Genomic DNA, 18,565 nt, shown 5'->3' with positions numbered 1-18,565 from the left:
AACTTGGTTAATTTGTTGAGATAATCATTGGTTTAGGGATCAAGTCTCACACACCTGAGGCTTTGGCTTGGCACTGTGGTACAGAAATGGTTAATTAGTAAAGCCTGATTTTTTGTTTAACTATTTAAAAATAACTGATCATAAGGTGAGTAAAGTAAGTTCTAGTTCTTACCAGTTAACTTTCAGCAGTAAGAGAATTGGTCTCTAACATCTTAAAACTACTAGCATTGAGAATTATTTTATGATCATTTTTTTCTGTTTCGTAAGCATTTAAGAGATTTCAGACATTAGTCCTATGAGATGTTTGTTTCCTGTTTTTCAAAGGTAGGTTACTTTTTTTTCCAACAGCATTATTAGACTTGATGGGAGCTAAAACCTCCTCACCTGGTGTAACTGCTTCTCCTACCTTAAAAGGAAAAATGCAGCAAGGTACACAAAAGGTGTAACTTTTTCATTTTTAATTATTTTCTCATCAAAAACAGTGGGTGTGGAGGCCAAAGTGCCTCTCACAACATAAAGTAAGACTCCCCTGTATGAAATCATAACCTGCTCTTTGGATAGGCTGGTGCTTTAGTATTACAAGTGGCAACCCAGAGTTCAGTGACTCCTTGGCAGTTTGACTTCTTCCCTGCTGCTCCCTGTTACTGTGCTTTGTTGTGTAAGCCTTAGAGTGACGTGTCTGGGTGCTGCTGACGTGATGTCCCTTAAAATTAGGTAGAAGTTCAAATCCCATTCTTCAACTAGAAATTACAGAACCTTTTTCTTGCTGGACTCCCCCCCCCTCCCACAATTATGACATGTACCAAAGGAAGGCTGCAGAGTTAGTTTCACAGGTGGGAACTGGTTTTTTTTGTCCTACTAATAAATTACACTCTTAAAACAGTCAGCACTAAAACTGGCAACTTAGAGCAGTAACTAGTTGTCTCTGTCCCAAATAATTTCTAACCTTCACATCTATGGTAGAAATGTTCTTATAAAACCTGTATCACTGATTTTTATTTTCTGCCTTTGCAAGTTTAAATTGCCAACTGCCTGCCTCACACCCCTTTTTTAAGCAATGATGTTATGCTCCAATTTTTTGGCCCTTTTTTAAAAACTTGTGTGTCACAGCCAGTGGCTGGGTTACTGCAAACAAAATGGCAATTCTGTGAGTTCAAGCTGTAACATCAAAACCACAGAGCAGCTCTACAGAGCTAGCCAGGGGAGTGTGCTGCAGCAAACAGAACCTGACCTCTTTTGCAGAAAAGGGAGTAGCTCTTTTTGGCTGCTAGTAAAGACTCAGATCCTTCCTCCTGCATAGACTGGTGTGGCAGGAGCTACAGCCTCACCTATCCAAGCAGAGCAGAAGCTCCTGCCTTGTTGCTGCTGCCAGCCAGTTACACTGATTGGGTTAGGTTGAGGGTTTTTTTTGATGCAAATCCTGCAAGTTTAGCATACAACTTTAGTTAAGCAGTATTTTCAAAGGATTAGTCTTGCTTGGTTGTAGCTTTCCCTTTCCTCTTTTACAAACTGGGACAAGAGTCATTACTGCAGCTCCTGTTTTAGTATGTTTACAGTCACTCAGGGCACAAGTACAAAGGATCCAGGTTCACTGCTATCTTTTTACCACCAATGCAGAAATAAAGCCATTTATTTTTGATAAAATTGTCATTAGTGCAATACATCTTAAAACAGAAGAATGTAATGAAAGTATTTACACATAACTTAAGCAACAAAACCAACTGTGGTCTGAGGTCATTTTAGTATTTTTTAAAGTAAAAATAAGGCAAATAAAAACCCCTTCAGTGTTTTTTATCCAAACTAATTGAACTTAAAAATTAACGATTGTCTACACATACTGTTAAAAAGTACATGATTTTCCAGACAAGCTCAGACACTTCACAGCAGAAAAAAAAATCCAGAGTTACAGAATTGTTCTTTTCTTAAGTAACATACAGATATTTTCAGAAGGCTGACAGACTTCCATTTCTCCTGGCTGAGAGACTCTCAGTGGATTGTATTTCACCTAGGCAGGCAGAACTTTCTTCATCATGATTAAAGCAGTCGTATGTGCTCAGCAAAGTACCATTTGCTGCTCTATCATCTTTGCGCAAAGAAAGGGGCAGATTTGCTAGGGTGAAATTAACATCTTTGAAGGCATGCAATAAAAAGATCCCCACAATAATAGTCAGGAAGCCACTGAAGGTGCCAATAATGTCATCAGCCTCCATGTGTTGCCATTCCTTGAAAAGGATGGCAGAACAAGTTAAAACAGATGTTGTAAATATTACATAATATATTGGAGTCACTATCGAAGTGTTGAATATATCCAGAGCCCTGTTTAAATAGTTGATCTGCGTGCTCACACAGACAATAAGGCTTAGCAGCAGAATCCAAGACAAGGGATGTTTCAGCACTGGTTTTCCTGCAAAAAGTTCCTTTATAGCGATGCCCAAACCTTTTACACAGGAGACTGATAATGCTCCAATTACAGAGCAAATTGTTATGTACACAAGAATGTTGGTCTGTCCATGGCGAGGTCCCACCACAAATATTAGAATTAAAGACACAATGACAACAAGAGTTGCGAAGACCACAAAACCTGTGGTTGGGAAGGAAAAAAGAAAAATCTTGTTATTTATGTACATTACCAAAAGCATCTTAGAGGTACTGAGAAAACACTAACAATACAATTGGCTCAGCTTAAACAGAACAGTTCAGGATGTTTCTCGTTACTCCTCCAACATCAAAGTTAAAACGATTTTAGAGTGAGCTAGCTAAAAACAAAGAATCAAACTCAGGCATGTTGTATTACCTTTATCAGTCCATCAGCAAGATGACTACAGGATTAGATTGCTGTATTGCCTTACACGCAGACTCACACAGGCGCAGATGCTACTGGATACAGGCTTCTGTCCGAATGCTGTTTAGGGCAGTTATGTTTTGGCAGGCTGCAACTTTCATCAGTGGATTTCCAATAATCAGGTCATTCCTTAAGATCAGCTTTTTAATCTCTGTGCTGGCTATTTCCCCATGTTTCAAATGGGATTTGTCTTTGCATATATAGTATTTTGCAGATGTGTATTTGCAAGTGCCTCATCTTCCATGTAAGCATGGGAGCTAGTCTCCAGGATTACACTTCTCAGACACTTGCCACAGCACCTACTTATGTCATTTTAAGGATAGCTCAAAATTGGGCTTAGAGACTGATGCACTTCAGTCAAAATTTACAGAAGCTGTGTTTATTCAGCTGTGTTGCTGCATTTGTTTAAACTGCCATCTCGGTGGTTCACATGAAGACACTTTGTTCAAGGCCAGACAAGTTCACTGGCATCATGCAAAGCTGCCTATGGAATTATGTCACAGAATTCAAATCTCTATTTCATTCTGACAACGTGAAGCAGACACGGGCTATCTTCCTGGAACTTGAAAGCAGGAGTAGTGAAACTATAATAAAGAAATGATGGGCTGCAGACATATAAAGACAGCATTTTTCTTACCTGGATCACCTAGTTTGTGGGACATTTCATTCAAAGTTTCTACTTCCTCCTCTTGTGGAGCATGAATTACCATCACAGTTGATCCCAGTATACTTAGCAAACACCCTATTTTTCCATGTAGATTAAGTTTTTCATTTAAAAAGAAGGATGACAGAATGGCACTAAGAAGAAAAAAAAGGCAACAGCAAACATGGAATTAGTAATAACTCATTCATTTGCTCATCAACTTACACATTGCTTTGACTGTACAGGTCACTAGCATACACAGTGCACAGCTTTTGGTGAGCGGGAACATTATTAATGTCCATAAATCAGTTATGGTAAATCTACTAATTAGGCATTTACTTAAAATAGCTACCTAGTTGATTCTTCTATCTTAAGATACATGCTATGCACAGGACTACCTGTTAATATTTGGCATCTTTCCCCAGAACCCCTTTTTTATGCTGCCTCCCCAAAACTTCTATCTAAGCACTTGTAAAAATTTTTAAAAGACAAAAATCTTAACTCTAATTAGGAATTAAAATACTATGTTGTATTCAATATGTTTTTGAAATGCAGAAGATGATAGCTTTTCACAGATCAAGGTGTGTAGATGCATTGCTAGAACCCTTTTAGAGCATAGTTGCTTCACATTTGGAGAAACTTAAAAGTTACTCCTGAGGCTTATAAGCACACTTTATGTATAGTTAAGAACAAACCACATTTATTACAGCATAATTCAGTGACACATTTCTAAATAACTATTTTACTTCTCTCTCCAAAACCACACTGCTGTTGGTGTTTCTTACCTTACAAGAACACTGAGAGCTCCTAAAGGAGTCACTAACGTAGCTGGTGCAAAAGCATAGGCAGCAAAGTTAGCTACTTCGCCAGCTCCCACTGCAGAGTAATAATAGTAATACAAAAAAGGAGTTAAGCTGTCTTACGCAAAAAACCTGTGAATCAGTGCAAGTGTTCTTGTAGACACAAACATGCAGTAAGGAAACAATGGAAAATTCTAATTATAGCATTCAGCTAACAGTACTAGCAGAATACAAACCCCCCATTACTATATCTTAAAAACAGGCTGGGGGACTACAACAGGTATTAAAATTAATTGAGCCAAATTAGAAGGTGTTTTATTTTGGTGTCTATGGTTATAGCTCCCCAGCCTGCCAATGCTGAGTCATGAACTTCTGCATGGAGAAATCTGCAATAGCAGGATACAAGGCAATGCATACATTAAGCCATAGTTACCTGAGCACAGCCAACAAGTCCGAGTTTAAGCAATGAAAAAACCCCAAAGTTCAGAAAACAGACATCATCCCAAAATATGCTTCCCTCTAAATAATCTTGTATATCTAAGCACTTCTCTGCTAAGACAAAAACCAGAACAAATATCCTAGCAAAGAGATACAGAAGTCTAAAGTCTGCCTAGTTCCACTGCCCAAAGAGGAAAATAAAGTTAAGGAAAGAACTCGTGGTGAGAGATGTTGTATTAAAATCATCAGAGCTGCGCCCATCAAATCACCAGACAGCACTACCATACACTGTAGAATCCCCATCTTGCTCACATTTTGTAACCATTGCTGCCATCTGTGGCACAGTCAGTTAATGAAACTATATAAAGCAGATTATATTTTTGATACTTACTTGAAAGAAGTCCAGCCCACCACAGCCACTCCTTAAGGTATGCATGACCACCCTGACCTGAAATTGAAAGAATGTTTGCTACTCCACTAAAAACATACATCAAACAGTAAGCCCTGTCACCGATGACATCACCAAAATAATTTTTGCAGCCCATACCCTTAAAAATATGGGCAATCTTTTGATACTTAGGCTTTATAGTTAGAGGGGTTGAAATACAATCTTCAAATTTCTGATGTGCATATGCCTCCTATAGTCTACTTTGAAAACTAGTTATTTTATTTCTTTTGTATTAGAAACAGTACTGATGACCATATCTGCATTGCCCTGAAAGACAGTTCTTTCAACTCATTGTAATGACAGGAAAAGTCAAGTTTTGTATTCTTATGAGAAAGCTACTTTGTGGAAATCCTGTGTGGTTTATGTGGTTGAAAACGTATGAAATGTAGTCACACTTTCCCATTGCAAATCAGGGAGCATGAGTTACTTACCTTGAGATCAACCATCTTTTAGAAGCAGAGATGACAGGCACCAAATTAAAAATATTCAGATTCAACCCTCTGAATCATCTGACAATGCTGCAACCATCCTATCTGAATCTATTACCTTCCATTTTAAAAGCATTGCCCCTTGTCCTGTCACTACAGGCCCTGGTAAAAAGTCTCTCTCTGTCTTTCTTTTAAGCTTCCCCTAAGTATTGAAAGGCTGCTACAAGGTCTCCCAGAGCCTTGCCTCCTCCAGGCTGAACAACCCCAACTGTCTCAACATTTCCTTATAGGAGGTGTTCCATCCCTCTGATCAGTTTTGCGGCCCTCCTCTGGACATGCTCGAGCAGGTCTCTTTCTTTCTTGTGCTAGGGACCCCAGAGCTGGACACAGTACTTCTGGTGGGCTCTCACCAGAGCAGAGCACAGGGGGAGAATCACCTCTCTCAACCTGCTGGCCACGCTGCTTTTGATGCAGCCCAGGATATGGTTGGCTTTCTGGGCTACAAGCACACATTGCCAGCTCATGTCCATTTTTCATCCACCAGTATCCCCCAAGTCCTCCTCCGCAGGGCTGTTCTTAATCCCTTCATCCCTCAGCCTGTATTTGTGCTTGGGATTGCCCCAACCCAGGTGCAGGACCTTACACTTGGCCTTGTTGAACTTCACGAGGTTTGCAAAGGCCCACTCCTCAAACTGTCAAGGTCCCTCTGGATGACATCCCTTCCTTCTAGCAAATCAACTGCCCCACTCAGCTTGGTGTCACCCGCAAACTTGCTGAGGGTGCACTCGATCCCACTGTCTATGTCACTGCTGAAGATATTAAATAGTACTGGTTCCAGTATGAACCCTCAGGGACACTATTTGTTACATGCGAGCATTACATGTGATTTTTAGTTTTCTAAAACAATCTCCTGACACTCAAATGCAGTTAACATTCTCCTAAATTCACTCATTCAGGAGCAAAGATGTAGTTAAGAGTGCTGGTTCCAAGTTCAATTTGCAAGTACAATTCAGATTTAACTGACACACAAAGGAAGTGTTCAGCAAGTGTCCCTAGAGGGCATTACGCACAAATTAAATAGTATATATCACACACAGTTAGATGTATCTTGACACCAGAGAAAAACCACATCAGCTGTATGTTTTAGGTTTCATATACCTGTAACAAACAAAGTGGAAACAAGATCATAAGTTTAGTAATTTTCTGTTAAACAGCAAAACTTAAATGTCAGCAAGTTTCTTAAACATGTATTTACCTGCTCTCATGGAGCCTTTCCTAGCTAACCGGAGAAGGCCTTTCTTTTTCAGAATGAAACTTCCTCCAATGAAAATGCTGGAACTCATAGCCAACACCAGACCAATACAGAAGTCATATCTCCCACGAGTTTGGCTCATCTCGTAAACTACTAAAGACTGTCACATTGATCAATGAACAGCAGAACTTCTGTTACTCAACACAAGATGAAGCAACACTGAAACCTGAGCAAAATAAACACATCAGAATGAAGTTGGCAGAAATACGTACTGTATAGGAAAATGCTCAACAGCTCATGCAACTGGTTCTCCTGTGAATGGTCTCTGCTATGAGTGTTTTTATAAAAAAAAAAAAAAAAGGCAATCTTTGAAGCCTGTGTGAGCTTGAACCATGGATGAGTGACTAACAAGTCTGAACACACAGAAGGAAGGGCTTCTGACCTGGCATATAAAAACTGAAATCTGAACAAATAAAACTTCTTTGAAAAAAGTTAAGGAAAACTTAAAGATGTGTGACTTATCTTTCCTTTCATTAAGTACACCAATCTATGTCTGGCACACCATGTAATTGATGATACTGATCAAACAATTACTTACATTGAAATCAGTTTGTAAGAGAGTTTGAGAACAGCCACAGCATTTCTTCCATATGAACTCACTAGAAAAATGAAAGAGAAGATTAGAATGGGTGTTTAATCATATAGTAATTTCCTGAACACAAACAAACTTGAGATGTATGCACATGCACTTATCCTCTAACAACCAGGGAAATCTGGAACAAGAAGCAAGGCATCTGATGAAAACTATTTTTAGGCTTTGATTTCAAGACAACTGATAATTATGACAGCACAGAGAACTGCTCTAAAGGAAGAAAACAGCCATAGATAAAACAATTTTTATTTCCTGGGAACACCAATCACAGGTGTGCCAAGACTAGCATTTAGTTCCCTAAGCAGTTATTTTCCAGATATTCAGAAGCATGGCATATGATGTAAGTTGCATTAACAAGCTTTTGATTTAAAAGTAAAAAGGGGGAAAGAATAGCATAGAATAAAATGTCTCCATTTCAGTGCTTACTGGAATCTGAATTCCACAGCGTTAATGTTGAGATACAGCAGCAGCCTCCTCAAGCAGGAATACAATGCTGGTGTCAAGGCACTGCAGCATCAAGCACCCTCGTTTATGCCCAGGCAGAGATGGACGCACCCACAAGGAGTCCAGGACAAGATAAAATCATATTCCGATCTGCCATGCCACCTCACAGTTCCGATTCCTGCACCTGTTTCTTCAAAACCCATTTTCTTCCAAAACTACCTTTGCCTGTACGTTCTCACTTCCGACTTTTATTAATTTGCCTACACCCCTAGGAAAAACCTAGCAGAGAGCTCCAGGTAGGTTAACATTAAAACTGAACACAGATCCTCTTACTTGCATCCAGTTAGGCTGTGAAAAAGTATAGGAACACAGTCCCATTTAAGAAGCACTCAACATGGCACTATTCAAAATGCTGCAAGATTCACAGTTCAAAATTCTCAAATCCTCTTCCCTTAATCCTTGCATAATAATTTTTAATATCTTTTGTAGAAAAAAATTAAGTAAATGAACTGCAAGGCTCTGCTTTCATTTTCTAGCAACTTTTAAAAATAAACTTAAGTAGATTCTTGCATGATACAAAATCACCTATCAAGCAAAACCAAAAAAGACAAATCATTAGTGCGGGAGACAGACCAGAACAAGCCATCTCACTAACTGCATCAAACATTTCTCTGGTTTTGAATTCAAAGCAAGACTTTCAGTCCCCTGAAGAATAAAGGCATTTTTCAAAGCAAGGAAAAGACATCAAGAGACTTTTGCGACTCTTCTCTCTACCGCCTTTTCTAGCAGTAATAAGTCATGCTGTTCAGGTAATCAAGTTAAGAGTATTCTTCTAGCTCCAGCTGGTGCAAAATGCGATACTGGCATAGCATCACCTGGGGGTGGGGAGCTTCTGTTGCTGAGCTTTTCTACTCTGCCAGTGTTTTCAACAATTGCTACACTAGTTATATTACTAATGGGAATATTTTTACTAGTGTAGCTTTTGACTAAAACAGAACTCACCATACTGGCAAAACCACTTTTTTTCTTCTCTCCCTGGCTTGCATAGCTCCATCTACACGAAAACATTTCTGACAGAGGTAAAGAGCATCAGTTAGTCCCATCCTGACATCTTCCACCCATTGCATTTCAGAGACAAGGGAAGAAGCACAGGCTGCTTTTCTTTGGAGTAGAGGAAGAATTTGATTGCAGAAGAATGAGGAAATCTTGCAAGCTAACAGGTAGTTTTCTGAACTTAGACTTAAAACACCCTAAGGATGCCACACTTCAAAACTAGTAGCTCTACTCTCCCCCATGTCCCAAATACATTAAAGAGTTTTTGATTCCCTGTCAACCGCTGTTAGTCTTGTAAATGACTCAAATCTTAACCACTTCTTCACAGATATTACTGCTAGCTCTTTTTGCCAAGTTTATTTGTCCTCACAGACATGGTCAGTCACAGTTCTGCTTAGGCTGGACTGCCATACTTCCATCTAAGGTTTATACAGATGTCTACATGCGCTGACCATTTCTGCCACACAGTCAAGGTGAACCCAACTTCTTTCTGAAGAGATTTGGTTCACTTTGCATACAGCGCAGATATAATTCGCGTGTGTAGAACTGACATGTATAGCTGCAAAGTCAAAGCAATAGCAGGCACATGAAGTTCTACACTCAGGAGATCAGTAGTAAAGACTTAGTAAAAGAAGAGGAACTACCGTGTCCTCATAAATATCATCAAGAAAAATCATTATCATTGGAAATAAGAAAATGCCATGAAATGAGCAGTTTCTGGAATAAATACTCCTCTCCCGTTTCAGCTTTGGGACATGCCAAAGCTGTCCCATTCCAGCAGCCAGGGCCACTACTAAGTTATAAACAGGAGAGAAGCCAGAAAATGTAGGAGTTAAAGCTGGCAGTGGTGTTAGTTGTATTTGGTGTAGCTCTACAAAGGTTCTTTAATCAAGTTCACAGCTGATTTTAACACAGAGATCATTTCAACCATCCAAGACTAGCAGTTTCATGGAGGAATACTAGTTTGCTGCTCTGATTTCAGAGATGTAATGAGGGGATGAGACCTTCCTATCCACAGAAGCTACAACATTTACAATGCCTCTAAGAACCACACATTTATGAACTGCCTGTGGATCTTCTAGTATCATGAGTCATAACTCTCAGCATGCAACAGTGAAATGACAGACAACCCAGGGAACATATACTGAGTTTGAAGGTTATCAGACAGGGAGAGGCAGAGAAAAAGCTTTCTGAAAAAAAAAAACCAAACCTCAAACCTGCAGGACATAAGCAAGGCCAGATTAGCCTCAAAGTTTGTTTTCTTATTTTTAAGATGTAACCAAGAAATATCAAATGCTGACAAGATACAGACTCTCTGGTCTAAACCACAAGGAAACACTTCTTTGTCTCTTTGCTCAAAAGTCCTTTTCTCCCCAAAGCAGCATACACACAGCTCTCAAAAGATGTTATATATTTATTGTAACAAACAAGCTATCTAAATATTCAGAAACACTAAAAGTGGTATCATGAGATGAAATAGTATTTTACATTTAAAAGCAGATAAGTATGAGGTAGTTATCAGCCAAAGAAAATTATCACCACTTCCCAAGTTGTACCTTGTATGGAAGCAATAATTATAGTCAGTAAACAGTCTTTTTTCCTAGAAGTAATCTAAATACATGTTAAAATATTTAAATGCTAGCATTCGCAATTTTCTTGTCTAAAACCTGATCAGCTTAACTGTGAAAAAGATGTCACTAAACTAAAAAGGACCTTAACAGGCCGTTTACTTCAACCCTTTGCCATGTATAGCATCATTCACTGCTGCTCCTCATCACAGATAATTCAGCCAAGCTTCTCCCAGGAAATAGTTACAAAGGAAACCTCACAAACACTGCAGCCATGCTTTGATGCTGTTAGGAACTCTCATTATCTAATGATCTTCATCTAGATCTTCACTTTGACTACCAAAGCCCATTATGTTTGCACACTCTGGAATTGGAAAAGATACAAATCCCTTTATCTTGGCACCCACATCTTAACATTACCCTGCAAGTTAGGTGCTTGGTACCTCCCGCTGTGCCACGCTGTGGGCCCTTTCCCAATAGTCCACAGGTTTTTTTATGAAGCTCCCAAAGCTGCATACAGTACTTTAGCTGAATTATTACTTCTGCAACACTGTGGAAGACTATACTTTCTTTCATATAACCCCAAACAGGTGGTTTTCTTAGCCCTTCCTGAGCAGTCATCTACTGTTGCCTCCTCAACTTCTCTATTAGTATAACCTCTAAATTTTTTTCTATAGAACTACTGTTCTCTAAACTGTCTTTGTATAGTAATTTATTCCTGCCTGGGTGTAATAACTTTCATTTACTCCTATAAAAAGCATCTCTTTTTTTCAGAAATGTTTCCTGAAAATATTCATCTGCATTTACACACTGGCAACCCTTCCATGCTCAATGCCATTATTTCTTCGTCCTGTCAGCCAGATCACTAATACTAAACAGTGCAAGATTCAGACATGATTCACACGGAAGATTTTTAAACAAAGGTCTGTTTTGACAAGACATTAGTAATAGTTACTCCAGGTACAGCCATTCAGCATATTTTGAACTGTTCTGTGGTATTTTATTTTCAATTCTGCTTACTTACAAGAGCTCCATGAGAAGTTTTATGTTTCTAAGGCTGAAATAGCACCTATTTAATGCCCTCCTAGCCATAAAGCTTTTCATGGAAAAAAAAGGGGTTGAAACAAGAAGTTGCTTTTAACAAATACACATTGACTATTACGTGTCACATTGACTATTATGTGTTCCCTTCTTCCTTTCCATGGGCATAAAACCACAGGAAGCAGAAACACTCCCTAACAACAAAAATGCAAATGTTCAGTGATGAGCCTTTCAAAGGCTCATTATACATACCAATTTTGTTCCAAAATCCAGAGGCATTCGCTTCTTAAATATTTCAATGTTAGGTTTCTAAAATATAAGTTAAAAATAATATTAATTAGCATTTTAAGAATTCAGCTAAAAAAACTATGTCCATCATTTCAAGTTAATCTCATTTTCATGCATGACACATAAGACTGTACAATGTCTCATCTATGCTTTAAAAAGGGAGAGGATTTTTGTTCTGAAAACACTTGAATAACAAAGTAGTGTGATTTTAAATTTCATCTTCCTTAGGTATGGCTCACCTGAAGAGTTACAGTTATTTCATCCCTCTGCGTTTCACTTATCAAAGAAACTAACTTGCCATCTAAGCTATTGTTTCGAAGGTAACATGCTAAAGTTGAACTGAAATACTATCCAAGTCCTTTCGGTTTTGTTCCGTAGCTTAAGTGCTAAGGCACTTCTATTACAAAAACTAATGTAAAGTTTTAATTATCGGTTTTGGTACAGTGAGTTTTTAGAGGATGTTTATATACAGAACTCCAGGGCAGCAGGGAATATGAACACAGAAGTATTCTCAGTAAGATTACTAAAATCCCCAAAACATAGCTAACTCTTTAATCTAAGTCTTCTTCCTCACTTATGTTCTGTCCACTCATTAACATATCTTTCAAACACCGGTGTAGAGAGAACACTGAAAGGACAGATAGAACATAGCATTAAGATAAAAGAGCTGCTGGTTCGAAACTTACTCGCATGGATCTTTAAAAGGCCAAGATGCATGCATACAGTACCTAAAGATTCTGTACACATGATTTAGGAAAGAGTACCTTCGATTTTGCACTGTAAGTCTGCCCCAATACAGATACAGTTTTCCAGCTTTGACAAAGTTAAATGAGTTGGCAAACTTACACATATAATTATTTACATATTACATGGGCAAAGAAAAAAAGTATTTGTTTATAATGTTACATATATGTATATATATAACGTTAGAGGCACTAGCACAAGTACTCAGAAAGCAAAACTTACGTTAACAGTTCTACAGTTGCCTATTTTAAAAGTTTTAGTTAAACTGTGGGGAAACTTATCCTTTATAGCAGATTTCTATTAATAAAGCAAAAGCAACAAGTATTCCATTTTAAGAAAATGGGAGAAAACAAGAAAAATGCCACACTAAAAATTTTTGTACATCTTATTTGCTATTTGTAGTTAGTCTTTTCTATAAAAAGAATAACACTCAATTAAAGCATTTTCACATTAAAAAGTATCTTCACTAAAAGAGAGTGCTATTCAGTAACTAAATGCAAAGTACAGACAGTGCTTTACAGCTGATACTGCATTGACTGTATTTCGTACAAGTCTATCAAAATAGACTCAAGATAAGAGTAGATGATATGACTTGCTTCATCTTTGCTGTACCTAGTACACTAGGTCCGCTCTCAGTAGGATGAGTCACCAGCACAGGTTCACTTAAGTTCTACCTTTAGTATTTAAGATGGGCAGTTTCAAATTTAAGCTCACTCAATACGTTAAAAGTCAAATCCAGACATTAGTCACTGTTTTTCCTTTGACATCACTGATAATCTCTTATAAACTACTTTCTATTTGCTGGGATTTTATCCTGAGAATTAATAACTAACGAAAGCAGAACTGGTGTGACACTGAATTCTAAATGCAACAATACTGATGAGAACTTACGCAATAATTTCCTATCAACGAACTTGTTACCCTTTAGGGTAACAACCCCTAACTGTATACAACGAGGCACATCAAAAGCATTCAGAAATAGCCATGAAGACTTACATTTATTTTAATTAAAAATAACGTTAAACATATTGCTGGAAAATGGGAGAAAGTTGACTGGTTGAAAAAGAAAAGCTCAGAAAAAGAATCAGGGACTAAAGAGTCAGACCCAGCCTGTATCTCCACAGCATGAGCATGAACACAAATCATCATTCTGAACTACAATGCAAAATTGAAATTATTTTTTTCCACCTCAAGCTAAAGGGCTTGCCGGGGCTCTGACCTTCCGCGGAAGCAGATCTGGAACCAAGCTGCGCAACCCTCAAACTCGGCTGAACTCAACCGTGAGCCAAACTGGTTTAGCTCCCTGATGAACACCAGCGCACGCTCCATTAAGAAGCACAACAGCTCCGGCAGAACTAGCACACTGTAACTTCCCGGTTCTGTCCAGTTAGGGAACCTACCAAACACCCAGGTTTTTTGTTTGCTTTTTTTTTAACCTCGGCCTCCCGAGCCCGAACCACAGCAAGTTTCCCACGACGAGGAAACCAACACGGCGAAGGTCTCCCCGGCCCTCCGCAGCCAGCTTCAACGCCCGGAGCCGCCGCCACCCGCCCGGAGGAAGAAGCCCGGTTCGCCCGGCCTGCTCGTTCCTCACCCGCAGCGCCCAACGCCGAGGACCTTGCGCGGCTCAGGGGGCGGGAGCCGAAGCGGGGAGAGGGACACCCGGGCACCGGCGCTCCCGAGGCGGCATCGGGAAGGCAGGCAGGCAGGACCCGGAACAGCCGGGGCCCCGCGGGTGGCGGGGCCGATCGGGAGCCCTGAGGCGCGGGCAGGGCCCCTCCCGGCGGCGGGGCCCTCGCTCCGGCCGGGCGGGCCGCGGCCGCGCCTCACGCCCGCAGAGCACCGCCCGGCCCGGCCCCAGCGCCCCCGGCCACCGCCCCTCCCCCGCCCTCCGAGGGGCCGGCCCCGCCGCCCCTCAGCCGGGCCCCCCCCCCCCCGGCGGTCCCGCCCGCCTCTTCCCGGTTACCTGCGGTCGCGGCCCCTCACACCCCCGCCGGGAGCGGCCCCGCGCGCGGACAAAGAGGAGGAGAGGGGGGAGGGGGAGGCCGGAGCGGGCGGTGAGAGGGGCCGGTGCCCGCGCGCTCCACCGCCATGAGGGGACGGGGAGGGGGGGGGGGGGAGGACCGGCAGCCAGGCGCGGCGGGCAACGGCGGCGGGAGGCGAGGGAGGGCGGGCGGGCGGGCGGCGTCCCGGGCCCGGCCGCCCCCTCCCTCGCCGATTCCGGCAGCGCCCGCCGGAAGGGGCGGGGCGCGGCCCGGCCCACAGCGAGGCAGCGGCGAGGGAGGGGGAAGCCGGGGCGCCCCGCTCGCCCCGGGTCACGTGCCCCTCCCGCAGCCCCTCCCACCAGCCCGGGGCCCCTCCCCGCCGCCGCTACCGGCCGGCAGCCGCCTGCCCGCAGCGCCCCCTAGCGGCCCGCCGGGGCCCCGCGGCCGCCGCCCTCCCCCGGCCGGGGACACGCTCGTCGTGGAAACGGCTCCGCCGCTCCCAGCGCCAGCTGCGGCTTCTCAAACGGCCGGTGGCGGGCGGCGGGCGCTACCCTCCCGGCCCCGCAGCAGCGCGCAGTCGATCCCTGCCTCTTGCCCCAGGCGCTCCCGCCAAAATCCGCGTGACCGAGCTCCTACGGTCTCATGGGAGAGAAATACTTGGCCTCACTAACCGGCCGCAGCAGGGGAAAGGGACGCTTCGTCCGTTAGCGGGGGTCCCACGCTCCTCCTGCGTGCTTTACCACCAAAAATGCTTTATCTCACGTGAAGTAGCGTTGACGTACGCGGTTCCACAAGCATTCCACCTGAGAGTACGGCGAAGGGTCTTTGGAACAATCGTGACAGACTTCAGAGGCGGAGGGCTCTTCAGAACTATTTCAGCAGGCCTCGGGCAGCTGCCTGGCGACATTAGGCCTAGGAAACCCAGCGCTGCCAAAATAGGCGCGATAGCTCCACGTGGAAGATGCAACTCTGCCGCTTCAAATGGGACGAGACTGTTCTGTCACGTCCCTTAGCGACAACAGTTCCTGCCTCTTCAGCCTTCTTGCCTCAGGATTTGCGTTGACGTGACCATAGTCTGCACAAGCAGCTGCTTCGTTTTTCCTAAACTCGGAAACAAAACCGGAGAAGCAATCTCGGCTTTCCCTCACAGGACACTGTTGTGGTTTCAGCCCAGCCAGTAACAAAGCACCACGCAGCCGCTCACTCGTCCTGCCTTGGCCATGGTGGGATGAGGAGAAAATATGAAGAAAGACTCATGGGTTGAGACAAGGACAGGGAGGGATCACTCTTATGGTCACGGGCAAAAGACAGGCTCAACTTGGGGAAGAAAGAAAATCAATTTAACTTACTAGAAATCAAATCAAAACAAGGATACTGAAAAGTAAACCCCAACCTCAGAACACCTTCCCGCCATCCCTCCCTCCTGCCCGGCTCAACCCCCCTCCCAGTTCTCTCTCCCTCCTCCCCCCGGCAATGGGGGTTGGGGTCGGTTCCTCACCCCTTGTCTCTGCCGCTCCTTCCTCCTCAGGGGAGGAGGACTCCGCACTCAGCCCCTGCTCCAATGTGGGGTCCTTCCCACGGGCTGCAGTCCTTCAGGCACAGACTGCTCCAGCGCAGCCTCCCCCACAGGGTCACAAGTCCTGCCAGAAAACCTGCTCCAGCGTGGGCTCCTCTCTCCATGGGGCCACAGGTCCTGCCAGGAGCCTGCTCCAGCGCTTCCCACGGGGTCACAGCCTCCTTCGGGCATCCCCCTGCTCCGGCGTGGGGTCCTCCCCGGGCTGCAGGTGGAGATCTGCTCCACTGTGGACCTCCCTGGGCTGCAGGGACACAGCCTGCCTCACCATGGTCTTCCCCATGGGCTGCAGGGGAATCTCTGCTCCGGTGCCTGGAGCGCCTCCTCCTCTCCTTCTGCACTGACCTCAGTATCTGCAGGGCTGTTCCTCCCACATTCCAATCCTCTCACTCCCTGCAGGTTTCCCCTCTTAAATCTGTTCTCCCGCAGGTGTTACCACCATCACTGATGGGCTTGGCCTTGGCCAGAGGTAGGTCCAACTTGGAGCCAGGGAAGCTTCTAGCAGCTTCTCACAGGAAGCGGCCCCTCACCCGCTACAAAAAAACCCGCCACACAAAGCCGTAACAGATACCCCTAACAAAGCTATTCCTTATCGTGTTACCTGCTGTGTTCTTTCTCATTAAAAATGGTCCCTCACTTTGTCAGAAAAATAAAATTTCCACACCACTCAAAGCAAATGGATAAATTTTGGGCCTATTTTATTCTCTAAGGCAACATTCTGTTCCCCAATTTAAAACTAGTCTAGTATTCATGACATGAACTTAGCACTTGTGAAGTAGTTTTATATATATGTGTGTGTGTGTATAAAAATATATTTTTAATATATAAAACCCACTAAGCAATATGCAGTTATTACCTACATAATTACACAGTAGGAGGCTGGCTTTTCTGTGTTTTACAAGATACCAAAACTGTGAAGTCTTTGAAAAAGCTCAAAAGCTGCTGAAAAGGGTTCCTCAAATGGATTAAAAAAGAACTTAACAGCTGTACCACCTAAACTGGCACAGTATAAACAGGAGCATCCAAGTACCGATATCTAAGTTTAAAAGAGCTAAAGAAATTAATGTGCCAAATGCTGGAAACTCAAATACATATTCCTGAGTTAAACGGTAACAATGTCTGAAGCAAGTGAATTTAGTCTTCTCCTTCCACTCTCCTCCCTTCAAAACCACCTCTCAACCAACCTAAAACAATAGTGAAGGGAATACAGACTCTTTGTGGGACTTCAGTCATTATCTGTTAATCCTCACATTTCTTCAACTGCTAGTTCCGCTTAACATACTGTCATCTGTTCACACACAATACAAATTTTTTATGTGCTCTCAATTCAGCATAAATAATCAAATCTTTACTTCAAAACCAGGGGTTGTGCTCAGTAACAGAAAATACTCAAAGCATGTCTGAATAATTTACAACAGCGTGGCATTTCAGGCATGTTTGCTGAGTATCTGGAAAGAACTCCAAATACCAGAATGGTGGTAACCTGCCTAACCTAACCCATTCTTGCAGGGTAACTCAGCAGCGCAAGCCACATTTGTGCTCAATGAATTTCACAAGAGAGGTCAGCCAGTGTAGGTACTTTTGCAAGGCTAGACAGGCTTTTTCAGGGTTTATTATCTCCTACGTGTATAATAAACATCTCATAAGGTTTAAAAGGAAAAACAGCAAAAATACCACCCATACAACCTCAGGAAACATGACCGGGTTAGCAGGTAGTCTAGCTTGTGTTGCACACCGACTGACTCTTGTGCAGCAATTTCCAGCTGTGTACACACAGTGAAGGGGTTGCGATGAAATCCACCATGTGCCAGCTCCCCAGAGCTGCTCTCTGCTACACAGTCCCTGGGCAGAACGGTGCCAGCTGGCAGTTTTAAAGCATCCCACCAGGGTGGTGAATCCAGTGAGGTCCGTACCTGGCAGAAAATTGATTAGGAAATCGGGCGGCTGTAACAGGGTCTCTGGTGGCCACGTCCCTGCTGCATTTCATGAAGACAACTGAGCAGAACAAAGTTGCCGTGTCTGTGAGTCTACTCTTACAACAGTTGCACTGTCACATACAAGGAACTTAAGGGACTCCGCCCTTAGAACAAACCTCGGAAAAATCAGTGGGACTTTTTTTTCTTTTGGCACCATCAGGTTTTGGACTTTAACACTCTTCCCATACAACCTGTGTTGGTCAGATACGTATGCTCAGGATTGGTTACGTCCCTGACTTTCAACAATAACAGTGGCATAAATGCCATACTTGCCTTTACCACAGTGCTGCCTGAAAGGCCTAACTCCAGAGATGCACAAGAAGAGAATAGAGTTGAATGTTCCTGCTAAAAATGTGTTCTCAAAATACATACTCCTTATCCTATTTACTT

The 18,565-nt window shown here is 42.9% G+C and overlaps 1 protein-coding gene across 4 annotated transcripts; it reads right to left on the bottom strand.

Annotated features, from left to right (window-relative positions):
- Positions 1 to 1,612: 1,612 nt before the first annotated feature.
- On the bottom strand, positions 1,613 to 14,800 carry NIPA2 (NIPA magnesium transporter 2). 4 transcript variants are annotated; one of them, XM_075057401.1, is made up of 8 exons: positions 14,608 to 14,800; positions 11,862 to 11,918; positions 7,450 to 7,510; positions 6,855 to 7,077; positions 5,115 to 5,171; positions 4,271 to 4,361; positions 3,480 to 3,640; positions 1,613 to 2,581 (listed from the first exon to the last, which is right to left on the bottom strand). In XM_075057401.1, the coding sequence occupies exons 4-8, from the start codon at positions 6,991 to 6,993 to the stop codon at positions 1,944 to 1,946; spliced, it is 1,086 nt and encodes a 361-aa protein (XP_074913502.1). In that variant the 5' UTR covers positions 6,994 to 7,077; positions 7,450 to 7,510; positions 11,862 to 11,918; positions 14,608 to 14,800; the 3' UTR covers positions 1,613 to 1,943. The 4 variants fall into 4 exon arrangements, with proteins under 4 accessions (XP_074913502.1, XP_074913503.1, XP_074913504.1 ...); XM_075057402.1 differs by lacking the exon at positions 14,608 to 14,800 and adding an exon at positions 14,042 to 14,167; XM_075057403.1 differs by lacking the exon at positions 11,862 to 11,918.
- Positions 14,801 to 18,565: the final 3,765 nt, after the last annotated feature.

This window comes from Buteo buteo, chromosome 25 (assembly GCF_964188355.1).
Source record: "Buteo buteo chromosome 25, bButBut1.hap1.1, whole genome shotgun sequence".
In the NCBI taxonomy this organism is placed as follows: Eukaryota; Metazoa; Chordata; class Aves; order Accipitriformes; family Accipitridae; genus Buteo; species Buteo buteo.
This window is presented reverse-complemented; position numbering and strand designations above follow the sequence as displayed.